Consider the following 10,579-nt stretch of genomic DNA (forward strand, 5'->3'; position numbering starts at 1 on the left):
GGGGCCAGCTCCTCCCCAGGCCCAAGCTCAGATAGGCCGCTTCACCCCTGAAGCACCTCGGGAATCGCCCGGCCAAGAAGCACCAGGTTTTTGGACAGAACCTGACCTAGGTAGGCACCTTTCACCCTTGAGGTGGAGAGCAGACTGGAGGCTGAGCCCTCCCTGGGCTGCTGTTCCACAGACAGGCGTGTCCTGTTCTCACCACTGTCGGCAGAGGAAGCAGGGCAGTTCCCCACCTCATGGAAACTGGAAAAGGCCCCGTGGGACTGGGCACCCTGAAGTGTCCTGTGCTGATGGGCTAGATGATAAAAAGGGGCCCACAACACCGTGACCCTCCAGGGCTCACGTTGAGGATGGCCAATCATTTCTCGAAGCTGACAGGTATCACTCCCAACTCTCCCTCTCCCAAAAGGGGCCCCGGAAACAAAACAAACAGGGAGCCAGCACGTTATTATATATCATGCTTTTAATACAAACTTAAAAAAATCTGGAACAATATAAACTGTACAGATTTGATCAATCTTTTTGTTTTGTTTTTAAACTAAATCTCTAAACACACCAATGTTCCATTCCAAAATATTGCACAACATTCTGAATACAAAATGCTTGATTGTATTCCTCCTTCACTAAAGAAAACAAGTTTGTTACCCTGCTCCCCCAGGCTCCTCTGCGTGTTGCCTCAATGCCCCCTTCCCATCCGTAGGGGTAACACTAGAGAACCTACAGCTCACTGCATTGAGAAAAAGACATCATTCTGGACTAAAAAGCTTACATTCTTTACAAGACAATCCACCTTTTGATTTGTTCCTGGGAAAGGGGGGTAGACAGAGAGAGGATGGGGAAAGGGGAGAAATAGGTTTTATTCTCCTCTTTTTTTATTTTAAAGTTTGTTTTTCCTGAAAAAATATCTTTCCTCTTTTTAAGAAAAAATCTTGAAAAGAAAAAAATTACATTTTTTTACGTTAGAAATATACATATATTATATATACCTCTTACATTTTACAAATGTAGCAAATTATTCAATACAAACGGACACCAAAAAATGTAAAAAAAAAAAAAAAAGTCTTCCTACGAAACCAGGTAAATTAGTGCAGATTTCGGTTTTGTTTTCTTAAAAAAAATAAAATTGAAGCAAAAATGCCTAGATTTGAGACAGACACACTGAAGTGGGCCCAAGAGCCCAGCCCAGGAGTCATGCTCCTGAACACACATTTTTTCTTATTTCAAAAGACACTAAGGGGTTGGTCTCCCCTTCCCTGTATGTGGTGAGAAGCGAGACGACTAGGTGTGGCGGGTGTCTGTGTGTGTGAGTGTGGGGGGAAGGGCTGGGAAGGGGCATAAGGCAGCATCCAACCTTTCCCAGAGAACAGCCTGGGCCTGTCACCTCTGCAGGAGCTGAGGGCTAGGGAGAGGGTGGCCCAGATTGGGCTGGCCCCTGAGAAGTCTAGGGGGACAGATGGTGCTGGGCTGAGGAGCCAGGGCATTGCCCTGCTCAGGGAGGTAGAGCTGGTGTCCACTGCAGGGAGAGGAGGTTGGCAGTGTCTGTCTGGGCGGGACCCACTGCCGCAGTGGTTGCCCACTTGGGGTCACTGGGGCGTGCCAAGGGCTTTAGGACTTTCTGGGGATGGGGCCCCTGATGCCCAAACCCACTTGCCAAAGCTTCATGGTGTGGAAAGCTAGCCCATTGGGGTCGGGTCAAAACAACAACTTCTCTTCAGCAGAGGTGGGGGTGGGGTGGGGGCCACGCACCTGTCCAGCCCATCACGTCCTCAGAGCATCAGGGCCCAAGGGGACTGGATCGGGCAGTGAGGGGAGGGCAGGAGGTACCAAGAGTTTCCCCAGGAGGCAGAGGAAGAAATGTACTAAAACAATGGCAGCCCAAAGGTCAAAGTCTCAATTCAAGGCTTAGGACTGCCCACTGCAGGTGCTGACCCCAAACTCCCATCCCCTCTTCCCCAGGTACTCAGGGGAGCAGTTCCCACCCTGGGCTGAGGTCACACAATAGGAGGGTCCGAGTCCAGGGACTTCTCCTCTTAGGTATCAGAGGCTGGATGTTTCCTTAGTCCCTCACTGCTAACCTTTTTTTTTTTTTGGTCAAAAACAAACCAAGTGCAGATCCCTCCGCAGTTGGGAAACCAGTGGTTTCTGCACTGCTTTCCCCGGGAGTGTCAGACTTAGCCAGACTCACCCTCCACGTGAACCACAGAAGGACTGACAGTCCCCCCTCAGCCCTTTCCCCAACCTCACACATAAATAAGCACTTGCTGCAACCCGGAGTCACACCTAGAGACCAAGTTTCACATGGCTTGGAATCCCATACAACAGGACAGCAAACCACGAATGCATACCACCGACACTCACCCCACCCCCCCACCCACCAGCGCAGGCCCAAGAAAGAGGGGGCTCTAGGAGAGGCCGCCTGTGCCAATGGCTGGGGCTCCAGGACCTTGGTGACTGTCTGGGCCAGATGGGAATGGTGGCGTGAGGCCACAGGGCAGAGATGAAAGGGACACCAGACAGACTGCTAACCTCCCTGGAGTCACAGACATCAGCTCACGGGGGGAGGGTGTCAGGCGGCCAGCTGGCAGCTCCCTAAGGCCCAGGCCGGAGAGGGGGCGGGGGCGGGGGCTAGAGTCAGACCTATTTGGGTGGCAGGGCCCAAGAAGGCCTGCTGAGGTTGGATGGCTTTGAGTCAGAGGACAGCTGGGTGATGGAGGCAGTGACACGGGGCAGTCTTTCCCTGTTCTGAGGAGGGCCGGGCCCCAGCTGCAGTTCTTCCTTCCCTGTGAGCTTGGACACACCAGTCTTAAACCAGGCGTGTGAAGGAGGGAGGGAAGGAGGGAGCAGGGAGCAGCAATTCACATCTGGATCACTCTTAGCACAGGAAGCCACTAATTAAAGATGTTATATAGAAAACTACATGTAAAAAAGAAAAAAAAAAAAAGAAATATAAAACCCAAACCAACCAAATAAATCAAGAGGCAGGCAGGAAAACAGCAGGGGGGGCCCAAGTTAAACCCGATTCACTGCTTCGGAAGCCCCCTCCCACTCCATGCCTAGGCTGGATCTTGTTTCTAGAAGTTAGAGTGAGAAGACTGGAAATCTTGTTGTGTTATCTTGCTTTTCCTCTCTGTTTTTGGCCTTTCCTTTCCTTTCTCTTTCCTGTGGTCTTGGGTGCTCCTGGCCCCACGGGCAGGTAGGGGGTCAGTTGGCCAGCACGACAGGCTGGAACGGCTGGCTGGGATACTGCATGGTGTTCAGGTTGTAGCTGAGGCCTTCCACGAAGGGTGTCTTCTCCAGAAAGAGGCTGTTGGCACCACCACCAAACACCTGGGCCACGTCGAAGCTGCTGCTGTTGCAGGTGCCAGCGCCACTGCCCCCAAAGGAGGCTGGGGAGCCACTGCCCGGGCCATCAGCCCCGTCAAAGAAGAGGCTGGGCGAGCCACCGCTGTTGTACACGAACTCCTTGGCGTTGGGTGAGAGCTGGGACTGAGGGGCTGGGTTGGCGGTGATGAAGTTCAGTGAATGCAGGGACAGAGAGAGGCTCTTCTGCTTCATCAGGTTGTTGGTGGGAGAGCGGGCCAGGCGAGGCTGCTGCTGTGGGGGCTGCGGACCGCCTGCTCCCCCGCTGGCCACCCCACCCCCACCTGCCGCCCCACCCCCCTTCTTCATCTTGGTGGAGCCAAACTTGGTGGCCGCAAAGGAGGCGGTGGTAAAAGTGATGGGCTGGGCTGAGCGGGGGATGAAGGTGGGGCTGGGCGACTGGCCAAAGGACGGGGACGGGGAGTTGGACAGGGAGCTGTCCTGGCTGCCGATGGGCACGAAGACCTGGGCGTCAGGGTTAAAGCTGCTCTTGATCTCCTTGTCCAGTTCGGGGGCAACACAGCCCTCGCTGTCATCCACATACAGCACTTTCACAGCCCCCTTCTCACCAATCTGGTAGGACACCTCGAAAGGGTCGATCCAGACGCTCAGTTCCTCGGGCACATTGGCCCGCACGTCCTCCACCGCCAGGCCACTCCGCTTGGCGGCCAGCTCCACCACGGGGTCCACTATTTCCCCGATGTGGACACAGCGGAAGCCAGAGCCCTTCAGCGGCTTGTCGGGGTACCAGTGGCCTTCATATTTCTTTTTCAAGAGTCGCTCGAGCTCCTCGCCAAACAGGTCTGCCCGGCGCCGTGGCAGCTTGTTGTACAGGTAGGAGATGATGAAGTTCAGGGCTACTTTGATCTCCAGCTGCATGGTCCTCTCCTAGGCGGAGACCAGCGCAGGTATGTGCACAAGTCGAGGGCAGTGGTAGGAAACGTGAGGCGGGCAGTCTTGGGCTCCAGACAACTCTGAGAAATGAAAAAGAAAGGCTTCGTGAGCAGGTATGCAGAAAGTCGGGGGAGTGGGGGGTGGATGACCCCGAAAAGACAGAAAAGCACCAACTTTAGAACACAGAGACCCAGGGTCCCATTTCTGCTCCACTAGCGACTGGCTTGTATGTGAGAGTGTGGGTGGGCCACTTTCTTCTGAGCCTTCCTTTTATCAGTGACATGATATTTTAGGAGGCACCTGATAAATATTTTAAGTAATTCTAAAGAAATAGGGGTGCTGTGGTTTCCACTATTTTGAGAATTCAGGTCACTGTGAGTGACACCAAAAAAAAAAAAAAACCACACCAAAAAACTGAGCTCCTAAATCAGGAGAGGGGAAGGTTCTTACTAACTGGTTTCCAAAATGTCTCAGGGAATTTGTACTCCCAAACTGTCACAGGTCATGACAGGAGTTTAGACTCTTCATTTCTCCCCCTTAAATGAAAAGTGATACGGGTCCCTGAACAGGAAGTAGCACCGCCAGCATTTCATGCGAGGCTGATATCCAGTCACATCCCATTTGCTATCCTGGGCTCCCTGGGTGTGTATGTGCTCTGGTTCACTCGGTATTGGCAGAACTGATTTTTTTTTTTTTGCAGACCATGTAACCAAGGTGTGCATTTCCATCCAGATAAACCTCCAAGAACAGAGACTGGAGCACAATTCCCCCCGAAAAAGCCAAGACCTATCACAATCAGACACACAGACCAAAAAGGGAACTGCTGAGTAGGGGCTGCCCCAGAGAAGCAGAGGATAGGAGAGGGGAGTGAGCCTTTTAGGCGAACAAAGCCTCAGGAGCAGTACTGGTGTGGCTTCAGGGAAATCTCTGCAGTTTCTGGCTGTGATGAGGTGGGCAGAGAGAAGAAATTTTCCATCACCCTACAGCCTCCAGCTGGGGACCCATCATCACTCAGCCTCCCAGGAACTATCTGACCACCTGTCCTTGGCACAGGACCAGATTTATCAAGTGTTTGGAGATCCCTGGAGAGGAGGCAGCCCAACATAAACACTCAGCTTGTTATTTTGGGATTCTCTCACAGCCAGATCCACAGAGGTCAGAAAGGTTTATTCCTGAGGTCTGGGCCAGCCTCATTTCTCAGGAAGACAATCTGTGAGGTCCTGAGAGCAGTGATCCTAATCGGCTCGCTTTCTCCACAAGGGCAGATCCAGGCTCCTACTGTGGGAGACCTGAACTGAAAAGGGCCATCTTTGAGGCCGACAGAGCCAGAACATGTTCCCCCGTCAGACCCCTGGGTGTGACTGTGCTGCTGAGCTCAGCCCAGAGACAAGACTCATTCACGACACGGGACAGGCATCTTCTGTCCCTGGAGCTGGATTTCTGACTAAAATCTCTTTGGAGTCCAGCACAGAGTATCCAGGTGCTCACTCTAGGCTTGAGGATCTCAAGCTTTCTGAACACCTGCCCCAGCTCACTACACTGCAATTGTAGGGTCTGAGCCCATGGTTCCCTGGGGGCACTTTAAGGAATGAACTCTCAGGCAAAGCTCTCTGAGGTATCAGAGAAAACGCACTGGGTCAATATGGAGTATCTGATGACATTGGCTAAGTCTAGTGCCACCCTCATCTCAGGTCTGAGAGGTCACGGGCAGCATCAAAATAAATGCTACGAGCGTGGCCTCTCCAGAGCCCTCCACAGGGAGGCTCAGAACTCAGAAGACCCTTGCCTTCCCCTCTGTTCTGGCCTCCAATACAGACTTCATCTCCATATGTCTTCAAATGTCTATTCATGGTCACCAAAGATTAATTCCAGGGTCCTTCTAGGTTTAAAGAAAAGAATGGTAAAGATAAGCAGCCTTCTGTTTATGAGGAATGACTTCACCACCAGATGCAAAGCTAGCCACCAGGACTATGCCCCCCACTCCCCCAAGAATGGAGGTCTGTAAGGGCCACAGTGGCCCACTAGGAGTGTCCAACCTATAGGAAACTAAAGAGCTGTGAAGAAAGTTGGCACTGATTCACAGGAATGGGCCTGGAGTTAAAGACAGTGTCTTCAAAGTATTTTTGAAAAGGAGACCTTGAACATGACATATGACACTTCTCCCAAGGCACCACATGGCCTCTTGGTATGCCACACAGTCCAAAAGGGCTCCTGTACCCATCTATGCCTTCTCAAACTCTGCTGCCAACTGCCTTCCAAGTCACCTCCTCTGAATAGTTCAGCCTCAAAATGGGAGCGTTTTAAATGCAGGCCAAAGTCATTGGGAAATAAGCCTCCCACCTCAAAATACAATAGAATCACTGTCATCAGCCCTGCCTAGCTAGCCATTTTCTGCAGCATAAGCAACTAACACTGCACACGAACTTATACCTCTGTGATACTGCTGCACAAATAAGGAAGTATATAATACCACCTTCACTTCTTTAATTGGAGAACAGGCCAGGCCAGATGGCTGTGGGGTGGAACCTTAGAAAAATGCCGGACAACCAGAATGAGCTTTTCTGCTTTATCAGCTCAGGCTCTAATTTTGACTTCAAGAAGCTTATGGAACAGAGGATTAAAGCACTACTGCTGTCTTTAACTAAAGATAGGAGTGACCGCTCAGATCAGTTTGTTCATTTTTTTAAGGCTATCATACAAATTCTAATGCTTATATACTAAATATTCATACAATGTGGTAAAATTAGAAAGCTTAAAAATAAGGACTTTTCAATAAAAGGAACAAGTAGATTCAAGTTAAACCACAGGAGAGGACTCAAAGACTTTCTACAACTCTGACTCAGGTGCAAAAGGCCAGAAAAGTGACACACACACACAAAAAAGGCTAGGTGCTTAACAATAGCAAAATCGACCTTTTGTCATTAAGAAAGTTGAAATATGAGATTAAAATTCTGTCTGCTTTTATTTTTTTAATATTTATTTTTATTTATTTGGCAGCATCAGGTCCTAGTCCTGGAATGTGGGATCTAGTTCCCTGACCAGGGATCAAACCCATGCCTCCTGTATCGGGAGTGCAGAGTCCTAGCCACTAGACCACCAGGGAATTTCCTGTCAGATTTAATTTAGAATCTCATCCTCTTTCACTTGCTTTACTTCCAGCAATAAAGTTAATCCTGGATTCAGATCCCTGTGTTGGCTTGTGCTTTAAAAGAGTTAAGTGCTCAAGAGAATGTCAAAAAGCGGGGGAAGAAAGAAGCTGAAAGGTGGCTGCAAGTCAACGATATGATAATGGAAACGCCAGAGAAGTGACAAAAAGGTGAAGGACATTTTTCAGAAGAAAAAGTTATGTTTTAAAGGTGAAAAAGAGATGGTGAGGGAAACCACTTGGCCCCTAAACTCTGAGTATGTGTACCACAAGCCTTAACATCCAAATCATCCTACTGGATTCAAGTGAGTGTGGAAGGAGGACTCGGCGATCTCAACGTTGACAAGGCCAGTCGATGTCACTAACCCGGTGCTGGGCAGTGGGGGCCTGGCTCTCGCGGGACAGGGGGTGGCCCCACCCCACTGGTCCGGAAGGCGGTGGCCCAGACGGGCGGGTGTGGTTGAAAGGCTTCCAGGACTTGCAGCGACCGACCGCAACACCCCACCCAGTGTCTCACACCACGTCCCTCAAACAAGCCCAAGCCGGCTTACAAGGTTCCTTCCAACTAAGAGGGCTCGTCCTATGCACTCCAGGTTTCTCTGAATCCAGGAAGACCTGACTGCGCCCCAACGTAAGACGGGCGGGCTCTTCACTCTGGGAATTGTAGTCTTCAGAAACCTCTCGTTCAGGTTGGAGCAAGTGACCTACTTTCTCTGCACACTACATTTCCCTGCGTACTTTGCGAAGACTCAGACAGGGAACTACGCATGCCCTGCGGAGGGTGGGAGAATCCAGGAAAAGTTTCCGCTGCACATGCGCGCTGTGGCGGGCTTGCGCCCACCCCCGCCTTCCCCGCCCACGGCCTAATACATTTTATATAAATTCTACCCTTAAAACCTCGTATTTTATCATCCCACCATATCCGTCTCGACTTCTCAAGAAACTAAACTTTTCCTCCTCCTCTCTCTTCACTGCCTCGCATGACTGCTGAATTAAGGATCAGATTCTAATGAGTTTTTTGGTTTTTTTTTTGGGTGAAGGTGGTAGGCTGGGATAGATAGGGTCACATTCCTTCCCCGCCTCAAACCCCTGCCACTTTAATCTGTATTCTTTGGGCTGGGTGGTTTCCTTTTGGAGTTGCTCTAGGGGCGGTGGGTTCAAAGAGAAAAGAGCCTTTTCCCCTTAATGCTCAGCGTGCTCCGTTGCAGCACCCTCACAGCCAGGAACGGACAGGCAGGAATTCAACCAGTTCTCCCGTCCTCTCGGCCAAAGAAATTCCCAGTTTTGAGCTGCGGGGAGGCGCTGGGCCGACAATCAAGAGGCCCGACGCCAACAGGGCCCAAGCCTCACTGCTCTCCTAATCCAAGTCCGAGTAACCGGAGCCGGCTAGATAATGGGAAAGAGTTCCCGGGCAGGGAAGGAAAAACGGTACATCTGACACCTGAACAACATCTTTTAATACTTAAAATTGTTGGTGAGTCTCCTCCCACTGAAAGACCTGCGCTATGGACCAGACTTACCAGATCCTAGGCAAAGCTCCCCTACAGGGTGTTAAACCTCCCTAATCCTTCCTCCCACACAAGCTTCTTTCCCCACTCCGCTTAAGAGGGGGATGGGGGCAGGCACCCAAGAAAGCAACAGGGGTGTTTTTCTGCTGTTAAATCAAAGATGAGGGACCCTTTCCCAGGGTAGGGTGGGTAGGAAGGAGGGGAAAAAAATGGTTAAGATACGGAGCTGACATCCGGGAACCCCCTCGGCTAGCCGCTAAGTTGTCGCCTGATGTGTGGCGTTCTGGCTCTTCTAGGGGGTGAGAAAGGGCTGCCAGCTGTCGCTCGTCTCTCTGCTCCCTCCTCCCGCTCCGTCTCTGGTCAAGGGCACAGTCCATCCTCTGGACAGGAGCTTAGGAGTAGGGCTCTTCCTCTGAGGCACCTCACCAGGGTCAACTAGTATCCACTGATATTGCTGGAAGGGTACTTTTTTCCGCCGAGTTTTCCCTTAAAACACTGACGAGGATAAAGAGCTCAAGCCAAAATGGTGAATTCTGGCTTGGCGACCAGAGGACTGTCATCACTGACCGGTACAAAAGGGGATGGGGGGGTGTCCATTCTCCATCCCTCAGGCTCCACAGGGCTCAAAATAAACCCTATTAATTATTACCACCATCACCCCCTCTTCCCCGTACACGGGGAAAGGAGGAGGAAAGCAAGAAGGCCTCGATCCTCTTCCTTCCTCTTGATTTATTTAATGGTGTTGAGAGTTATGTTTTGAGGGGGGGACAAGGAAAAGCTAGCGACTCTCTAGGATATTAAGAACGGAGGGAGGAAACGCACCCCACCCAGGAGGTGGTCACACTTGAAACTGGGATAGAGACTTAGGGATACCCCAGGATAAAAGCGAACGCGAGGGAAAGAGGAGCACGGGGCTCCAGTGGGGAGGTGGAAAGGGGGGCAAAAAAATGCTGGCCAGGTGTAAGGGGGTGCGACAGCAACGTGGAGCGTCCAACAGAGCGAAGAGCCGGAGTGGAGCGGGGGTGGGGGAAAGCGTCTCCGGCCTGTTTGGGTCCTTGGGGGGGCCATCCCACCCCCCTCCGCCCGCACGGCCTCCACTCACTCACTCGGGTCTCCGCCGCGGCGGGGCTGCGTGCTGGCCGCGGGGCGGCTTCTCCCTCCACGGTGGTCCTGCGAGCCGAGCGGAGGTTCTCCTTTTCCTGGGCGCCGCCGGGCCCGGGGCCGATGTGTCCTTTGCTTCGTGGAGGGTTGGGGGGAACGAGTGAGAGGGGCTTATGGGCTGTGACTCTCAGTAATTCTTTTCGCTTTTTTTGGAGGTCGGGCTCAGCAGCAGGGCGGCGCGCGGCAGGGGGGGGGTTGTTGGTGGTGGTGGTGGACGCAGGGCTGGCGGGCCAGCCGGCGGCGGCGGCAGCGACGGCGCGGGGATTGGAGGACCAGGAGGATGGCTCGCGTCGCGGGGCGGAGGACGGTCCGGGCTGTGGCCGGAGGACGGTCTTGCCCTTCTGGCCGCGCGTCGCCCGAGCCGCTCGCTTCTCGCCGCGGGAGAAAGACTCACACCTTCCCGCGCCCCGGCCCGAAGTGAGCAAAGTCAATGAAAAGTTTCACCCTTAGCAACCCTGCGCACGGATCCGGCTTCCCCACCCCTGCGTGATGCGTCCCTCCGCCCTAC

The 10,579-nt window shown here is 52.3% G+C and overlaps 1 protein-coding gene across 2 annotated transcripts; it reads right to left on the reverse strand.

Annotated features, from left to right (window-relative positions):
* Positions 1-448: 448 nt before the first annotated feature.
* On the reverse strand, positions 449-10,491 carry TOB2 (transducer of ERBB2, 2). Of its 2 annotated transcripts, none has more exons than XM_055396196.2 (2): positions 10,017-10,491; positions 449-4,337 (listed from the first exon to the last, which is right to left on the reverse strand). In XM_055396196.2, the coding sequence occupies exon 2, from the start codon at positions 4,240-4,242 to the stop codon at positions 3,205-3,207; it is 1,038 nt and encodes a 345-aa protein (XP_055252171.2). In that variant the 5' UTR covers positions 4,243-4,337; positions 10,017-10,491; the 3' UTR covers positions 449-3,204. The 2 variants fall into 2 exon arrangements, with proteins under 2 accessions (XP_055252171.2, XP_055252172.2); XM_055396197.2 differs by having other exon boundaries at positions 10,013-10,491.
* Between the last annotated feature and the right edge of the window lie 88 nt (positions 10,492-10,579).

Source organism: Moschus berezovskii, chromosome 6, assembly GCF_049115385.1.
Source record: "Moschus berezovskii isolate FMDL1 chromosome 6, NW_MosBer_1.0, whole genome shotgun sequence".
Taxonomy (NCBI): Eukaryota; Metazoa; Chordata; class Mammalia; order Artiodactyla; family Moschidae; genus Moschus; species Moschus berezovskii.